The 20,436-nt window shown below is 40.2% G+C and overlaps 1 protein-coding gene across 2 annotated transcripts in view; it reads left to right on the top strand.

Annotated features, from left to right (window-relative positions):
- Positions 1-20,436, top strand: part of nt5c1aa (5'-nucleotidase, cytosolic IAa) — a 78,315-nt gene that overhangs the window by 23,492 nt on the left and 34,387 nt on the right. The window contains exon 2 of one of the 2 annotated variants that reach the window (XM_071369020.1): positions 17,611-17,658. The exons of the other annotated variant lie outside the window; for it this stretch is intronic. Coding sequence (XP_071225121.1) covers positions 17,611-17,658 — 48 coding nt within the window. The remainder of the gene's footprint in view (positions 1-17,610; positions 17,659-20,436) is intronic. 2 annotated transcript variants of the gene reach the window in all.

Raw genomic sequence — 20,436 nt, 5'->3', positions numbered from 1 at the left:
ATATAGCCTCCACACTGACTCGGTACCCCCTGTATATAGCCTCCACACTGACTCGGTACCCCCTGTATATAGCCTCCACACTGACTCGGTACCCCCTGTATATAGCCTCCACACTGACTCGGTACCCCCTGTATATAGCCTCCACACTGACTCGGTGCCCCCTGTATATAGCCTCCACACTGACTCGGTACCCCCTGTATATAGCCTCCACACTGACTCGGTGCCCCCTGTATATAGCCTCCACATTGACTCTGTACCCCCGGCCTCACACTGACGGTGCCCCCTGTATATAGCCTCCACATTGACTCTGTACCGTAACCACCCTGTATATAGCCTCCACACTGACTCTGTACCGTAACACCCCTGTATATAGCCTCCACATTGACTCGTGTACCGTAACACCCTGTATATAGCCTCCACATTGACTCGGTACCCCCTGTATATAGCCTCCACACTGACTCGGTGCCCCCTGTATATAGCCTCCACACTGACTCGGTACCCCCTGTATATAGCCTCCACACTGACTCGTGTACCCCCTGTATATAGCCTCCACACTGACTCGGTGCCCCCTGTATATAGCCTCCACACTGACTCTGTACCCCCTGTATATAGCCTCCACACTGACTCGGTGCCCCCTGTATATAGCCTCCACACTGACTCTGTACCCCTATATAGCCTCCACACTGACTCGGTCCCCTGTATATAGCCTCCACATTGACTCTGTACCGTAACACCCTGTATATAGCCTCCACATTGACTCTGTACCGTAACACCCTGTATATAGCCTCCACACTGACTCTGTACCGTAACACCCTGTATATAGCCTCCACACTGACTCTGTACCGTAATACCCTGTATATAGCCTCCACACTGACTCTGTACCGTAACACCCTGTATATAGCCTCCACACTGACTCTGTACCGTAACACCCTGATTATAGCCTCCACACTGACTCTGTACCGTAACACCCTGTATATAGCCTCCACATTGACTCTGTACCGTAACACCCTGTATATAGCCTCCACACTGACTCTGTACCGTAACACCCTGTATATAGCCTCCACACTGACTCTGTACCGTAACACCCTGTATATAGCCTCCACACTGACTCTGTACCGTAACACCCTGTATATAGCCTCCACACTGACTCTGTACCGTAACACCCTGTATATAGCCTCCACACTGACTCTGTACCGTAACACCCTGTATATAGCCTCCACACTGACTCTGTACCGTAACACCCTGTATATAGCCTCCACACTGACTCTGTACCGTAACACCCTGTATATAGCCTCCACACTGACTCGGTACCGTAATACCCTGTATATAGCCTCCACACTGACTCGGTACCGTAACACCCTGTATATAGCCTCCACACTGACTCTGTACCGTAACCCCCTGTATATAGCCTCCACACTGACTCGGTACCGTAACACCCTGTATATAGCCTCCACACTGACTCGGTACCCCCTGTATATAGCCTCCACACTGACTCGGTACCCCCTGTATATAGCCTCCACATTGACTCTGTACCGTAATACCCTGTATATAGCCTCCACACTGACTCTGTACCGTAACACCCTGTATATAGCCTCCACACTGACTCTGTACCGTAACACCCTGTATATAGCCTCCACACTGACTCTGTACCGTAACACCCTGTATATAGCCTCCACACTGACTCTGTACCGTAACACCCTGTATATAGCCTCCACACTGACTCTGTACCGTAACACCCTGTATATAGCCTCCACACTGACTCTGTACCGTAACACCCTGTATATAGCCTCCACACTGACTCTGTACCGTAACACCCTGTATATAGCCTCCACACTGACTCTGTACCGTAACACCCTGTATATAGCCTTGTTATTGTTATGTTATTGTGTTACTTTTTTGATGTTTTTTACTTTAGTTTATTGGGTAAATATTTTCTTAAAACTCCATTGTTGGTTAAGGGCTTGTAAGTAAGCATTTCACGGTAAGGTCTACCTACACCTGTTGTATTCGGCGCGATAACGTTTGATTTGATTCGATTTGATTTTCGTATAGCCATTTAGTATAGTCAGCAATGTCTATGTTCAATGCAGATTCCATCCCCATTGATGAAATTGCTATAGTCTAGTACTAGACTGTATCTGTGTGTCCAGGAAGCCAGCACAACGCGGTTTATGCTTTCAAATACTCTAATTTCTCTAATGAACTTACTGTGGACCTGTGGAAGTGCCATGTAAGTGCAATAGGAGAGTAGTACTCTATTAGTATCCCGAAGAGAGTAAATGAAATATCAATGTATACTATTACTGTTAATATAGTGTAAGTCCTTTTGGATTGCATTTAATGGACAGGGCTTTCATTTTGTAAATATTTTAAAGATTATCAACATCCATATTTTTTTCAGAAAGCAAATGGCTTTTCCACAAATCTACTGCTTTATGTTAAAATGGCAATCACTACATGATACTGTAGTGGTGTAGTATAGTAAACACTATTCTACTGTAGTGGTGTAGTATAGTAAACACTATTCTACTGTAGTGGTGTAGTATAGTAAACACTATTCTACTGTAGTGGTGTAGTATAGTAAACACTATTCTACTGTAGTGGTGTAGTATAGTAAACACTATTCTACTGTAGTGGTGTAGTATAGTAAACACCATTCTACTGTAGTGGTGCAGTATAGTAAACACTATTCTACTGTAGTGGTGTAGTATAGTAAACACTATTCTACTGTAGTGGTGTAGTATAGTAAACACTATTCTACTGTAGTGGTGTAGTATAGTAAACACTATTCTACTGTAGTGGTGTAGTATAGTAAACACTATTCTACTGTAGTGGTGTAGTATAGTAAACACTATTCTACTGTAGTGGTGTAGTATAGTAAACACTATCCTACTGTAGTGGTGCAGTATAGTAAACACTATTCTACTGTAGCGGTGCAGTATAGTAAACACTATTCTACTGTAGTGGTGTAGTATAGTAAACACTATTCTACTGTAGTGGTGTAGTATAGTAAACACTATTCTACTGTAGTGGTGTAGTATAGTAAACACTATTCTACTGTAGTGGTGTAGTATAGTAAACACTATTCTACTGTAGTGGTGTAGTATAGTAAACACTATTCTACTGTCGTGGTGTAGTATAGTAAACACTAGTCTACTGTAGTGGTGTAGTATAGTAAACACTATTCTACTGTAGTGGTGTAGTATAGTAAACACTATTCTACTGTAGTGGTGTAGTATAGTAAACACTATTCTACTGTAGTGGTGCAGTATAGTAAACACTATTCTACTGTAGTGGTGCAGTATAGTAAACACTATTCTACTGTAGTGGTGTAGTATAGTAAACACTATTCTACTGTAGTGGTGTAGTATAGTAAACACTATTCTACTGTAGTGGTGTAATATAGTAAACACTATTCTACTGTAGTGGTGCAGTATAGTAAACACTATTCTACTGTAGTGGTGTAGTATAGTAAACGCTATTCTACTGTAGTGGTGTAGTATAGTAAACACTATTCTACTGTAGTGGTGCAGTATAGTAAACACTATTCTACTGTAGTGGTGTAGTATAGTAAACACTATTCTACTGTAGTGGTGTAGTATAGTAAACACTATTCTACTGTAGTGGTGTAGTATAGTAAACACTATTCTACTGTAGTGGTGTAGTATAGTAAACACTATTCTACTGTAGTGGTGTAGTATAGTAAACACTATTCTACTGTAGTGGTGCAGTATAGTAAACACTATTCTACTGTAGTGGTGTAGTATAGTAAACACTATTCTACTGTAGTGGTGTAGTATAGTAAACACTATTCTACTGTAGCGGTGCAGTATAGTAAACACTATTCTACTGTAGTGGTGTAGTATAGTAAACACTATTCTACTGTAGCGGTGTAGTATAGTAAACACTATTCTACTGTAGTGGTGTAGTATAGTAAACACTATTCTACTGTAGTGGTGTAGTATAGTAAACACTATTCTACTGTAGTGGTGTAGTATAGTAAACACTATTCTACTGTAGTGGTGTAGTATAGTAAACACTATTCTACTGTAGTGGTCCAGTATAGTAAACACTATTCTACTGTAGTGGTGCAGTATAGTAAACACTATTCTACTGTAGTGGTGTAGTATAGTAAACACTATTCTACAGTAGTGGTGTAGTATAGTAAACACTATTCTACTGTAATGGTGTAGTATAGTAAACACTATTCTACTGTAGTGATGTAGTATAGTAAACACTATTCTACTGTAGTGGTGTAGTATAGTAAACACTATTCTACTGTAGTGGTGTAGTATAGTAAACACTATTCTACTGTAGTGGTGTAGTATAGTAAACACTATTCTACTGTAGTGGTGTAGTATAGTAAACACTATTCTACTGTAGTGGTGTAGTATAGTAAACACTATTCTACTGTAGTGGTGTAGTATAGTAAACACTATTCTACTGTAGTGGTGTAGTATAGTAAACACTATTCTACTGTAGTGGTGTAGTATAGTAAACACTATTCTACTGTAGTGGTGTAGTATAGTAAACACTATTCTACTGTAGTGGTGTAGTATAGTAAACACTATTCTACTGTAGTGGTGTAGTATAGTAAACACTATTCTACTGTAGTGGTGTAGTATAGTAAACACTATTCTACTGTAGTGGTGCAGTATAGTAAACACTATTCTACTGTAGTGGTGCAGTATAGTAAACACTATTCTACTGTAGTGGTGTAGTATAGTAAACACTATTCTACATGTAGTGGTGTAGTATAGTAAACACTATTCTACTGTAGTGGTGTAATATAGTAAACACTATTCTACTGTAGTGGTGCAGTATAGTAAACACTATTCTACTGTAGTGGTGTAGTATAGTAAACACTATTCTACTGTAGTGGTGTAGTATAGTAAACACTATTCTACTGTAGTGGTGCAGTATAGTAAACACTATTCTACTGTAGTGGTGTAGTATAGTAAACACTATTCTACTGTAGTGGTGTAGTATAGTAAACACTATTCTACTGTAGTGGTGTAGTATAGTAAACACTATTCTACTGTAGTGGTGTAGTATAGTAAACACTATTCTACTGTAGTGGTGTAGTATAGTAAACACTATTCTACTGTAGTGGTGTAGTATAGTAAACACTATTCTACTGTAGTGGTGTAATATAGTAAACACTATTCTACTGTAGTGGTGCAGTATAGTAAACACTATTCTACTGTAGTGGTGTAGTATAGTAAACACTATTCTACTGTAGTGGTGTAGTATAGTAAACACTATTCTACTGTAGTGGTGCAGTATAGTAAACACTATTCTACTGTAGTGGTGTAGTATAGTAAACACTATTCTACTGTAGTGGTGTAGTATAGTAAACACTATTCTACTGTAGTGGTGTAGTATAGTAAACACTATTCTACTGTAGTGGTGTAGTATAGTAAACACTATTCTACTGTAGTGGTGTAGTATAGTAAACACTATTCTACTGTAGTGGTGTAGTATAGTAAACACTATTCTACTGTAGTGGTGTAGTATAGTAAACACTATTCTACTGTAGTGGTGCAGTATAGTAAACACTATTCTACTGTAGCGGTGTAGTATAGTAAACACTATTCTACTGTAGCGGTGTAGTATAGTAAACACTATTCTACTGTAGTGGTGTAGTATAGTAAACACTATTCTACTGTAGTGGTGTAGTATAGTAAACACTATTCTACTGTAGCGGTGTAGTATAATAAACACTATTCTACTGTAGCGGTGCAGTATAGTAAACACTATCCTACTGTAGCGGTGTAGTATAGTAAACACTATTCTACTGTAGCGGTGTAGTATAGTAAACACTATTCTACTGTAGTGGTGCAGTATAGTAAACACTATTCTACTATAGTGGTGCAGTATAGTAAACACTATTCTACTGTAGCGGTGTAGTATAGTAAACACTATTCTACTGTAGTGGTGTAGTATAGTAAACACTATTCTACTGTAGTGGTGTAGTATAGTAAACACTATTCTACTGTAGTGGTGTAATATAGTAAACACTATTCTACTGTAGTGGTGCAGTATAGTAAACACTTTCTACTGTAGTGGTGCAGTATAGTAAACACTATCCTACTGTAGTGGTGCAGTATAGTAAACACTATTCTACTGTAGCGGTGCAGTATAGTAAACACTATTCTACTGTAGTGGTGTAGTATAGTAAACACTATTCTACTGTAGTGGTGTAGTATAGTAAACACTATTCTACTGTAGCGGTGCAGTATAGTAAACACTATTCTACTGTAGTGGTGCAGTATAGTAAACACTATTCTACTGTAGTGGTGCAGTATAGTAAACACTATTCTACTGTAGTGGTGCAGTATAGTAAACACTATTCAACTGTAGTGGTGCAGTATAGTAAACACTATTCTACTGTAGTGGTGCAGTATAGTAAACGCTATTCTACTGTAGTGGTACAGTATAGTAAACACTATTCTACTGTAGTGGTGTAGTATAGTAAACACTATTCTACTGTAGTGGTGTAGTATAGTAAACACTATTCTACTGTAGTGGTGCAGTATAGTAAACACTATTCTACTGTAGTGGTGCAGTATAGTAAACACTATTCTACTGTAGTGGTGTAGTATAGTAAACACTATTCTACTGTAGTGGTGTAGTATAGTAAACACTATTCTACTGTAGTGGTGTAGTATAGTAAACACTATTCTACTGTAGTGGTGCAGTATAGTAAACACTATTCTACTGTAGTGGTGTAGTATAGTAAACACTATTCTACTGTAGCGGTGTAGTATAGTAAACACTATTCTACTGTAGTGGTGTAGTATAGTAAACACTATTCTACTGTAGTGGTGTAGTATAGTAAACACTATTCTACTGTAGTGGTGTAGTATAGTAAACACTATTCTACTGTAGTGGTGCAGTATAGTAAACACTATCCTACTGTAGCGGTGCAGTATAGTAAACACTATTCTACTGTAGCGGTGTAGTATAGTAAACACTATTCTACTGTAGTGGTGCAGTATAGTAAACACTATTCTACTGTAGTGGTGCAGTATAGTAAACACTATTCTACTGTAGCGGTGTAGTATAGTAAACACTATTCTACTGTAGTGGTGTAGTATAGTAAACACTATTCTACTGTAGTGGTGTAGTTGAGTAAACACTATTCTACTGTAGTGGTGTAATATAGTAAACACTATTCTACTGTAGTGGTGCAGTATAGTAAACACTATTCTACTGTAGTGGTGCAGTATAGTAAACACTATCCTACTGTAGTGGTGCAGTATAGTAAACACTATTCTACTGTAGCGGTGCAGTATAGTAAACACTATTCTACTGTAGTGGTGTAGTATAGTAAACACTATTCTACTGTAGTGGTGCAGTATAGTAAACACTATTCTACTGTAGTGGTGCAGTATAGTAAACACTATTCTACTGTAGTGGTGCAGTATAGTAAACACTATTCTACTGTAGTGGTGCAGTATAGTAAACACTATTCTACTGTAGTGGTGCAGTATAGTAAACACTATTCTACTGTAGTGGTGCAGTATAGTAAACACTATTCTACTGTAGTGGTGTAGTATAGTAAACACTATTCTACTGTAGTGGTGTAGTATAGTAAACACTATTCTACTGTAGTGGTGCAGTATAGTAAACACTATTCTACTGTAGTGGTGCAGTATAGTAAACACTATTCTACTGTAGTGGTGTAGTATAGTAAACACTATTCTACTGTAGCGGTGTAGTATAGTAAACACTATTCTACTGTAGTGGTGCAGTATAGTAAACACTATTCTACTGTAGCGGTGTAGTATAGTAAACACTATTCTACTGTAGAGGTGTAGTATAGTAAACACTATTCTACTGTAGTGGTGTAGTATAGTAAACACTATTCTACTGTAGTGGTGCAGTAGTATAGTAAACACTATTCTACTGTAGTTGTACAGTATAGTAAACACTATTCTACTGTAGTGTTGTAGTATAGTAAACACTATTCTACTGTAGTGTTGAGGTATAGTAAACACTATTCTACTGTAGTGGTGTAGTATAGTAAACACTATTCTACTGTAGTGGTGTAGTATAGTAAACACTATTCTACTGTAGTGGTGCAGTATAGTAAACACTATTCTACTGTAGTGGTGTAGTATAGTAAACACTATTCTACTGTAGTGGTGTATTATAGGAAACACTATTCTACTGTAGTGGTGTAGTATAGTAAACACTATTCTACTGTAGCGGTGTAGTATAGTAAACACTATTCTACTGTAGCGGTGTAGTATAGTAAACACTATTCTACTGTAGTGGTGCAGTATAGTAAACACTATTCTACTGTAGTGGTGTAGTATAGTAAACACTATTCTACTGTAGCGGTGTAGTATAGTAAACACTATTCTACTGTAGCGGTGTAGTATAGTAAACACTATTCTACTGTAGCGGTGCAGTATAGTAAACACTATTCTACTGTAGCGGTGCAGTATAGTAAACACCATTCTACTGTAGTGGTGTAGTATAGTAAACACTATTCTACTGTAGTGGTGCAGTATAGTAAACACTATTCTACTGTAGTGGTGTAGTATAGTAAACACTATTCTACTGTAGCGGTGTAGTATAGTAAACACTATTCTACTGTAGCGGTGTAGTATAGTAAACACTATTCTACTGTAGCGGTGTAGTATAGTAAACACTATTCTACTGTAGCGGTGCAGTATAGTAAACACTATTCTACTGTAGCGGTGCAGTATAGTAAACACCATTCTACTGTAGTGGTGCAGTATAGTAAACACTATTCTACTGTAGTGGTGCAGTATAGTAAACACTATTCTACTGTAGTGGTGTAGTATAGTAAACACTATTCTACTGTAGTGGTGTAGTATAGTAAACACTATTCTACTGTAGTGGTGTAGTATAGTAAACACTATTCTACTGTAGCGGTGTAGTATAGTAAACACTATTCTACTGTAGCGGTGCAGTATAGTAAACACTATTCTACTGTAGCGGTGCAGTATAGTAAACACCATTCTACTGTAGTGGTGCAGTATAGTAAACACTATTCTACTGTAGTGGTGCAGTATAGTAAACACTATTCTACTGTAGTGGTGTAGTATAGGAAACACTATTCTACTGTAGTGGTGTAGTATAGTAAACACTATTCTACTGTAGCGGTGTAGTATAGTAAACACTATTCTACTGTAGCGGTGTAGTATAGTAAACACTATTCTACTGTAGTGGTGTAGTATAGTAAACACTATTCTACTGTAGTGGTGCAGTATAGTAAACACTATTCTACTGTAGTGGTGTAGTATAGTAAACACTATTCTACTGTAGTGGTGTAGTATAGTAAACAGTATTCTACTGTAGTGGTGTAGTATAGTAAACACTATTCTACTGTAGTGGTGCAGTATAGTAAACACTATTCTACTGTAGTGGTGCAGTATAGTAAACACTATTCTACTGTAGTGGTGTAGTATAGTAAACACTATTCTACTGTAGTGGTGTAGTATAGTAAACACTATTCTACTGTAGCGGTGTAGTATAGTAAACACTATTCTACTGTAGCGGTGTAGTATAGTAAACACTATTCTACTGTAGTGGTGTAGTATAGTAAACACTATTCTACTGTAGTGGTGTAGTATAGTAAACACTATTCTACTGTAGTGGTGCAGTATAGTAAACACTATTCTACTGTAGTGGTGCAGTATAGTAAACACTATTCTACTGTAGTGGTGCAGTATAGTAAACACTATTCTACTGTAGTGGTGTAGTATAGTAAACACTATTCTACTGTAGTGGTGTAGTATAGTAAACACTATTCTACTGTAGTGGTGCAGTATAGTAAACACTATTCTACTGTAGTGGTGTAGTCCCTCTGTTGATCCTCTTTCCTCTTTGTTTTTCCCTCCCCTATTTATTATCTTTCCTCTCTGTCCTCTTCCACTGTTTCTCCTCTCCCCTCTCCCCCGTTTCGTCTCTCCCCTCTCCCCTCTCCTCCTGTTTCTCCTCTCTCCCCTCTCCTCATTTTTCTCCTCTCTCTCCTCTCCCCCTGTTTCTCCTCCCTCATCTCTCCATGTTTTTTCTCTCTCCTCTATACCTCTGTTTCTACTCTCCCCGTTTCACCTCTCCCCTGTTCTCCTCTCTCCTCTCTCCCCTCTCCCCCAGTTTCTCCTCTCTCCTCTCTCCCCTCTCCCCGGTTTCTCCTCTCTCCTCTCCCCGTTTCTCCTCTCCCCTCTTCTCCTCTCTCTCCTCTCCCCCTGTTTCTCCTCTCTCCTCTCCCCCTTTTTATACTCTCTCTTATTTGTTTCTCCTCTCCCCTCTCCCCCTGTTTCTCATCTCTCCTCTCCCCCTGTTTATCCTCGCTCCTCTCCCCCTGTTTCTCCTCTCCCCTCTCCCCCTGTTTCTCCTCTCTCCTCTCCCCCTTTTTATACTCTCTCTTGTTTGTTTCTCCTCTCCCCTCTCCCCCGTTTCTACTCTTTCCTCTCTCTTCTCCCCTTGTATCTCCTCTCCCCCTGTTTATCCTCTCTTCTCTCCCCCTGATTCCCATCTCTCATCTCCCCCTGTTTATCTTCACCCCTTATCTACCCCCCACCAGTTTGTTACTTCCCCTGCACCCCTTCTGTGCTGACATAATGTTTTCCCTCGTTCTGTTCTCCTGTACCTTCTCCTCTCTCTCTGTTCTCCTCTACCTCCTCCTCCTTCTCCCAGCTTTCTCATCATCCTAATCTCCTCGCATATCTCTTCTTTGTCATTATAATTTCCCCTTCTTCCCTTGTCCTTATCTTTCCCCCTTTCATCTGTCATGTACTGTTGTTTCCTCTCCTCTCCTCTCCTCTCCTCTCCTCTCCTCTCCTCTCCTCTCCTCTCCTCTCCTCTCCTCTCCTCTCCTCTCCTCTCCTCTCCTGTCTTTCCCTGGTGTCCACTATGGAGGGTGTCTGGTTTTGAGTTATGTAAATACCATATCATGACTCATAATCCTGTGATCACAGTTATTAAACAGACCTGTCCGATGGGCAGACATAACTCTCACAGGAGCATTTTTATTCTATACATAGTATGTTCGTCCTTGTGTAAGGAGAAAACACTGAGCAGAATATGAGCTCATACAATGAGCTCCAAAAGTATTAGGCCAGTGACATCTTGGATGTTGTTTTTGACTCTGTACTCCAGCACTTTGGATTTGAAATGATACGATTATGATGTTAAAGTGCAGACTATTGGCTTTAATTTGAGGGGATTTTCACCCATATCAGGTGAATCGTTTACAAATTACAGCACTTTGTACATGGTCCCACCCATTTTAGGGGACCGAAAGTATTGGGAAAAATGCACTTATATTTAACTAGGTAAGTCAGGAACAAATTCTTAGTTACAATGACGGCCTACCCTGGAAAACACTGGGCCAATTGCGCCCCGCGGGACTTCCAATCACAGCCGGATGTATTTCAGCATGGATTCGAACCAGGGACTGTAGTGACACCTCTTGCACTGAGATGCAGTGTCTTAGACCGCTGCGTCACTCGGGAGCCCGAAAGAAACATTAATGTGTTGAAAATCCCCGCTTGTTTGCATAGTCAGCTTACACAAATCTCTGACACACACACTTATCCCACCAGACATGTCACCAGGGGTCTTTTCACAGTCCCCAAATCAAGAACAAATTCCAGAAAGTGTACAGTATTATATAGAGCCATTATTGCATGGAACTCCGTTCCATCTCATGTTGCTCAAATAAACAGCAAACCTGGTTTCAATAAACAGATAAAGCAACACCTCGCGGCACAACGCCTCTCCCCTATTTGACCTGGATAGTTTGTGTGTATGTATTGAGATGTAGGCTGCCTTTTGTAAAACAATATATAATGTATGTCAGGGCTAACCCAACCCTCTTCCTGGAGATCTACTGTCCTGTAGGTTTTCAGTCCAACCCTCTTCCTGGAGATCTACCGTCCTGTGGGATTTCAGTCCAACCCCCTTCCTGGAGATCTACTGTCCTGTAGGTTTTCAGTCCAACCCTCTTCCTGGAGTTCTACTATCCTGTAGGTTCTCAGTCCAACCCTAATTTAACACACCTGATTCTACTATATAGCTGCTCAACAAGACCTTAACTAGCTGAATCAGAGTTGCTACAGGACAGTAGATCTCCAGGAAGAGGGTTGGACTGTAAACCTACAGGACAGTAGATCTCCAGGAAGAGGGTTGGACTGATAACCTACAGGACAGTAGATCTCCAGGAAGAGGGTTGGACTGTAAACCTACAGGACAGTAGATCTCCAGGAAGAGGATTGGACTGAAAACCCACAGGACAGTAGATCTCCAGGAAGAGGGTTGGACTGAACTTACAGGACAGTAGATCTCCAGGAAGAGGGTTGGACTGAACTTACAGGACAGTAGATCTCCAGGAAGAGGGTTGGACAGCCCTGGTGTAGGTAGTTCTGTCCTTGAGCTGTCCATGTCTATTAACGTTCTGTATTATGTTTGGAACAGGAAGAGTAGCTGCTGCTTTTGCAACAGCTAATGGGGATCCTTATAAAATACCAAATATCAAATACCTAGGGTCACACAGGACACCAGATAAGACTAGAGAATTACACCTGATAGGACAGACTGACCCTAGACCCCCCCCCCCCCCCCCCGGGCACATAGACTATTGCAGCATAGATACTGGAGACTGAGGGTCAGGGGACACTGTGGCCCTGTCTGAAGTTACCCCAGGACAGGGTCACCCAGGCAGGAAATAATCCCACCCACTTTTTCAAAGCACCTCCCCCACACCACTAGAGGGATATCAACAGACCTCCAACTTACTATCCTGAGACAAGGCAGGGTATAGTCCCCACACCACTAGAGGGATATCAACAGATCACTAACTTACTACCCTGAGACAAGGCAGGGTATAGTCCCCACACCACTAGAGGGATATCAACAGACCACTAACTTACTACCCTGAGACAAGGCTGAGTATAGTCCCCCACACCACTAGAGGGATATCAACAGACCACTAACTTACTACCCTGAGACAAGGCAGGGTATAGTCCCCACACCACTAGAGGGATATCAACAGACCACTAACTTACTACCCTGAGACAAGGCAGGGTATAGTCCCTCACACCACTAGAGGGATATCAACAGACCACTAACTTACTATCCTGAGACAAAGCAGAGTTCAACCCACAAATATCTCCACCACCGCACGTTCCCATGAAGGTGCAAAATCAGACAGGGATCCCGTCAGTGGTTCAGCTCACTCAAGTTGAGTATAGCAAAAAATATCCTGGCATGACGTGACGCACCCCTCTCAGAGACGATATGGGAGAGATACTATTCTTAGAGCTGAAATACTTTGGAGTTATATCATATTTAATAGTTATATCATATTACACAGAAAGGTCTCTCCAAAAGCTGTAACATATTCAAGAGTTAAATCATATCGCGAAGAAATCTTTAATCTTTTTTATTTAACTAGGCAAGTCAGTTAAGAACCAATTCTTATTTACAATCACGGCCCACCGGGGAACAGTGGGGTTAACTTCCTTGTTCAGGGGGCAGAACGACAGATTTTTACCTTGTTAGCTCGGGGATTCAATCCGGCAAACCTCAAGGTCTAGCATCATCAACTGTGAGATGCTCTAGGGAGAAAGTAAAGACTGTAACTGAGTCCCAAATGGAACCCTATTCCCTATATAGTGCACTACTTTAGACCAGAGCCCTATGGAACCCTATTCCCTATATGGTGCACTACTTTAGACCAGAGCCCTATGGCACCCTATTCCCTATATAGTACACTACTTTAGACCAGAGCCCTATGGAACCCTATTCCCTATATAGTGCACTACTTTTCACACTACAGGGATGTGAGTATTTGATCACTCGGGACCAACCACTACCTAGAGGATATTATAAAGTCAGTTGACTCTCTGCATATCATCCCATGTTTGATATCCCTGGCTTAAGGATATAAGAGGCAGTCAAGCATCGTGTACTGTAAAGGTCTCATATTAAGAGCAGTCAAGCATCTTGTACTGTAAAGATCTCATATTAAGAGCAGTCAAGCATCTTGTACTGTAAAGATCTCCTATTAAGAGCAGTCAAGCATCTTGTACTGTAAAGATCTCCTATTAAGAGCAGTCAAGCATCTTGTACTGTAAAGATCTCATATTAAGAGCAGTCAAGCATCTTGTACTGTAAAGATCTCATATTAAGAGCAGTCAAGCATCTTGTACTGTAAAGATCTCCTATTAAGAGCAGTCAAGCATCTTGTACTGTAAAGATCTCATATTAAGAGCAGTCAAGCATCTTGTACTGTAAAGGTCTCATATTAAGAGCAGTCAAGCATCTTGTACTGTAAAGATCTCATATTAAGAGCAGTCAAGCATCTTGTACTGTAAAGATCTCATATTAAGAGCAGTTTGAGTTGAGTTTATTTTTACAGGGACAGTGCACATTAATCAACGTTTCAGTAAAGTGCCAGTTTTAACCAGCCGGCTAATTTTCAACCGCAGTCCCTGGGCAGGTTATTAAAAACAATGACAATACAGACAATCATTGAGCAGTGAGGGCACGCAGAGCAACATAGGACAAGCAAGACATAGCATAAAGACATAGCAACATAGAACCAAAAGCAACAAGACAAAATCCATAAAAGCAACAAAGTGTTTCCACACCTCACGAACTACAGACAACATGGAAAGCGGCAATACACAGCTAGGGATTATGTTCACAAATCTGATTGACCTTTAGCCGTGTCTTCATGTTTTTTGTGAAAGTGTGATATGTGGTGCAGTTATGTGTGTCTGATGGCAGTGTATTCCAGACATGGGAAGCTCTCACACTGAAAGCGGATTGACTAAAGGTACTTTTCCTTAAGGGAACTATACAGTCACCTCTCATGGCAGACTTTGTGGATCTGCTGCCATAAGGTTTGGGTTTTCTGTTCAACAAAAATACTGAGTGGAAGGGGAGCCTGGCCATTTAGGATCTTGAATACACAAGATTTTCCCAACTCAGGAACTCATGCTTTCTGAGGATGTAACAGTGATGATGGCTATTGAGCTTCCAATCAAGCACTTTGAGAGCCTGTTTGTAGAAAGACTGAATAGGTTTTAATGTTGTACAGCAAGCTTGGGCCCAAATAGTCAAGCAATATGTTAAGTGGGGGAGTATCATAGGTTTGAAGTACAGTTTTGAAACCTCTGTAGTCAAACAATTTAGTATAAATCGGATACTTGTTAGGTTGAATTTGGTTATCTGAATTACCTTTTTCACCTGCTTTTTAAAAGAGAGGTTGGAATCAAGTACGATGCCAAGGTACTTAAAATCAGACACCACCTGGAGCTTCTCCCCTGACACACAGACATCTGGCTCAGTAGCATCAGATACCAGCTGGAGCTTCTCCCCTGGCACATAGACATCTGGCTCAGTAGCATCAGATACCAGCTGGAGCTTCTCCCCTGACACACAGACATCTGGCTCAGTAGCATCAGATACCACCTGGAGCTTCTCCCCTGACACACAGACATCTGGCTCAGTAGCATCAGATACCAGCTGGAGCTTCTCCCCTGGCACATAGACATCTGGCTCAGTAGCATCAGATACCACCTGGAGCTTCTCCCCTGACACACAGACATCTGGCTCAGTAGCATCAGATACCAGCTGGAGCTTCTCCTCTGATACACAGACATCTGGCTCAGTAGCATCAGATACCACCTGGAGCTTCTCCCCTGACCCATAGACATCTGGCTCAGTAGCATCAGATACCAGCTGGAGCTTCTCCCCTGACACACAGACATCTGGCTCAGTAGCATCAGATACCACCTGGAGCTTCTCCCCTGACACACAGACATCTGGCTCAGTAGCATCAGATACCAGCTGGAGCTTCTCCCCTGACACATAGACATCTGGCTCAGTAGCATCAGATACCACCTGGAGCTTCTCCCCTGACACACAGACATCTGGCTCAGTAGCATCAGATACCACCTGGAGCTTCTCCCCTGACCCATAGACATCTGGCTCAGTAGCATCTGTTACCCTCTTTGTGAAGAACATGCAGACAGTTTTATTGACATTGAGATGCAAACACGAGTCACTGAGTCACTTTGTAACCTGGACCATTACAGTATTGAGTCACTTTGTAACCTGGACCATTACAGTATTGAGTCACTTTGTAACCTGGACCATTACAGTATTGAGTCACTTTGTAACCTGGACCATTACAGTAGTGAGTCACTTTGTAACCTGGACCATTACAGTAGTGAGCCACTTTGTAACCTGGACCATTACAGTAGTGAGCCACTTTGTAACCTGGACCATTACAGTAGTGAGCCACTTTGTAACCTGGACCATTACAGTAGTGAGTCACTTTGTAACCTGGACCATTACAGTAGTGAGTTCTTGTGCATCTTGTTGTTTGCTCTTTGCATGCACATATATCCCTGTATCATATGCATACATTTGAACTTCAGACCCAGTACAGACAGAAGGCAGGTCATTAATGTACAGGCTGAACTTCAGACCCAGTACAGACAGAAGGCAAGTCATTAATGTACAGGCTGAACTACAGACCCAGTACAGACAGAAGGCAAGTCATTAATGTACAGGCTGAACTACAGACCCAGTACAGACAGAAGGCAGATCATTAATGTACAGGCTGAACTTCAGACCCAGTACAGACAGAAGGCAAGTCATTAATGTACAGGCTGAACTACAGACCCAGTACAGACAGAAGGCAGATCATTAATGTACAGGCTGAACTTCAGACCCAGTACAGACAGAAGGCAAGTCATTAATGTACAGGCTGAACTACAGACCCAGTACAGACAGAAGGCAGATCATTAATGTACAGGCTGAACAGTATTGACCCTTGGGGCACGCCCACATCATAGCTAAGAGTGGGCGACAGCTCATTGCTCACTCTGACACACTGAGTTCTGCCTTCAAGGTATGATTTCATCCATCTCAAGGCATCGGGGGAAAAGTTGAACTTGGACAATTTTGTGATGAGAACCTCATGGTTAACAGTATCAAAAGCCTTCCTTAGGTCCAGAAACACATTCCCAACAACACCCCATTTTGTCCATCTTGGACTTCACATTTTCCAGAAGAAAGCAGTTGGCCGTTTCTGTGAAATGTTTCTCTCTGAAGCCAAACTGCATGGAGTGTAATGTGAAGGGGCTGTTGTTGAGGTGGGCAATCAGTTGTTCTGCTACACACACAGTCAAGTATCCTATACTGTAAAAAGTATTATAGAAAGAGGATCAGCAGCAATGAAACGCCCATCTCTCTCAGGGGCATTCTTTAGTAGAAGAGCCTTCTGAAATATGAAAGCAGGACAGGAGCTGACTGCGATAAAACACCGAGTCATTCCGCAAGAGGGAATTGTGCAAGTGCGAACATCAGATTGTGCATTGCTGCTGTCTTTGGCAAAGGTTAGGAATCCCCCCTTGAACAATAGGTTATCCGATGGTAAATTCTTTAATTTCATTTTTTCAAAGGGATTGTCTGGATAAATAAAGAGATGATAAACAGTGTGCAAATGGAAACTAATGCTGTTCTGTGAACGAGTCATTTATTTGGAAAAACATCACAGGATGAAATGAATAAATGAATCATTGAAACTGTGAACATTTTATTTTATTTATGAAGGTGTCATGTCAGAGAAGAGCCCGGAAGGTGGAGGGAGGCATTTTCTTTGTAAGTATGAAACACGGCAATGTGGGCCAGGGTCAAAGGTTATGTCCATGATGAAAAGTCGGTCACCTCTAACCTTTGACCTTTTATTAACCTCGTTTTGAAATGTACGCATGACCCTCTGGATGCTTCTACTAACCTACGTTTTACAGCATTTTATGAGCAATGAATTCTATCGGAAAAACCATTATGAAGTTAGTGGTCAAACATGGAAGAAGGATTGTCTTTGTAAAAAAGCAATGGGTAGTTATGAATGCTTCAGCAAGTCTGATAAGTCACTATATCTATATATATATCACCTGTGTATATGCATTAAGAGGTTTTGTGTGAAGCTAAACTGCATGTGTTTCATGTATTATACACAGGTGATTGATAAAAGTTTTCCCAATGTGATTTTTATCTGTGGTCATACAAATTCTATTGGTTTTCTCCACGTTATAATCCTGTTAAATATTAGCCACGGTCAGTAGGGACTGTCAGTAAAAACCACACGGGTATTTAACCACTAATTGACCGTTATTTTCCCCTCAGTTGATAACCTACTTTTTGGTATCATTCCAATGTATTGTTCATTTGAATTTGCTTCCTCTGTAAATGCTGTCACTTCCACGTGGTTGTTGCTGAGGATCACTAGTAGAAGTGGATCATGTTTCATGGAATACAAATTGGACTTGAATGCTAACTAAAGAACTATGGAGCACAGATCAAACCGTTTTTACAGTTTGACCCTGACAGATAGCACAAAACGTGTTGTTATCACACAGTTCAATGTGGGCAGTAGGATATACAGTATATTTATACTAAATTACACTATAGGATATACAGTATATTTATACTATAATACACTATAGGGTATACATTATATGTATACTATAATACAGTATAGGGTATACAGTATATTTATACTATAATACACTATAGGGAATACAGTATATTTATACTATAATACACTATAGGGTATACAGTATATTTATACTATAATACACTATAGGGAATACAGTATATTTATACTATAATACACTATAGGGGTTACAGTATATTTATACTAAAATACACAATAGGGTATACATTATATTTATACAATAATACACTTTAGGGTATACAGTATATTTATACTATAATACACTGTAGGTTATACAGTATATTTACACTATAATACACTTTACGGTATACAGTGTATTTATACTATAATACATTGTAGGGTATACAATATAATTATACTATAATACACTATAGGGTATATATTATATTTATACTATAATACACTACAGGGTATACATTATATTTATACTATAATACACTATATGGTATACAGTATATGTATACTATAATGCACTATAGGGTATACAGTATATTTGTACCATAATACACTATAGGGTATATAGTATATTTATAATATAATACACTATATGATATACAGTATATTTATACTATAAGACACTATAGGGTATACAGTAATTTTATACTATAATACACAATAGGGTATACAGTATATGTATACTATAATACACTATAGGGTATACAGTATATTTATACTATAATACACTATAGGGTTTACAGTATTTTTATACTATAATACACTATTCCCCCATTACAATTCTATGTACAATATTCTTCCAACATTACCATGGGTAATGAGTCAAACCATCGTTGTATTATTTTGTGCATAAAGGCTCTCCAACACAATTTTTCTTTATAGGTAAGATTTGTGAATGCTTCCCTAAACATAAATAAGCTGTAATATCTCAGTGTTTTAAATCTAAGCATTGGGTTCTGAAACAGAGACAAATATGAATATTTCTTTCATTGACCTCCAAATTCTGAACGCATTCCCACCTAAACTTACATTCTAGTGCCAATCAAATTCAAATTTAAGGTAAACAGTATTTAAAGGGATTGCTTTAGATAAATGGACAGAAAAAAACGAAATGTATGAAAACTTCCTGATCAATTCTGTCTGCCACACAATGGGTATGTTTTCGGGCGGTTGAATTAAATGTATTCAACGCGCAAGGGAGCCACACCCACATAGCTTGCCTTACCACGCACCTGCATAAGCTAAGTCTGAATACCAACTACAGAGAAGTGTTTAAATCAAAACGTGTGAAAAAAACATGACAACTAATCACATGTAAACTCGGCAAAAAAAGAAACGTCCTCTTACTGTCAACTGCGTTTTATTTTCAGCAAAATTGTGTAAATATTTGTATGAACATAACAAGATTCAATAACTGAGACATAAACTGAACAAGTTCCACAGACATAAACGGAATAACATAAACGGAATAATGTGTCCCTGAAAAAAGGGGGGTCAAAATCAAAAGTAACAGTCAGTATCTGATGTGGCCACCAGCTGCATTAAGTACTGCAGTGCATCTCCTCCTCATTGACTGCACCAGATTTGCCAGTTCTTGCTGTGAGATGTTACCCCACTCTTCCACCAAGGCACCTGCAAGTTCCCGGACATTTCTGGGGGTAATGGCCCTAGCCCTCACCCTCCGATCCAACAGGTCCCAGACGTGCTTAATGGGATTGAGATCCGGGCTCTTTGCTGGCCATGGCAGAACACTGACATTCCTCTCTAGCAGGAAATCTCGCACAGAACGAGCAGTATAGCTGGTGGCATTGTCATGCTGGAGGGTCATGTCAGGATGAGCCTGCAGGAAGGGTACCACTTGAGGGAGGAGGATGTCTTCCCTGTAACGCACAGCGTTGAGATTGCCTGCAATGACAACAAGCTCAGTCCGATGACGTTGTGACACACCAGACCATGACAGACCC

Source organism: Salvelinus alpinus, chromosome 26 (genome assembly GCF_045679555.1).
Source record: "Salvelinus alpinus chromosome 26, SLU_Salpinus.1, whole genome shotgun sequence".
Classification (NCBI taxonomy): Eukaryota; Metazoa; Chordata; class Actinopteri; order Salmoniformes; family Salmonidae; genus Salvelinus; species Salvelinus alpinus.
This window is presented reverse-complemented; position numbering and strand designations above follow the sequence as displayed.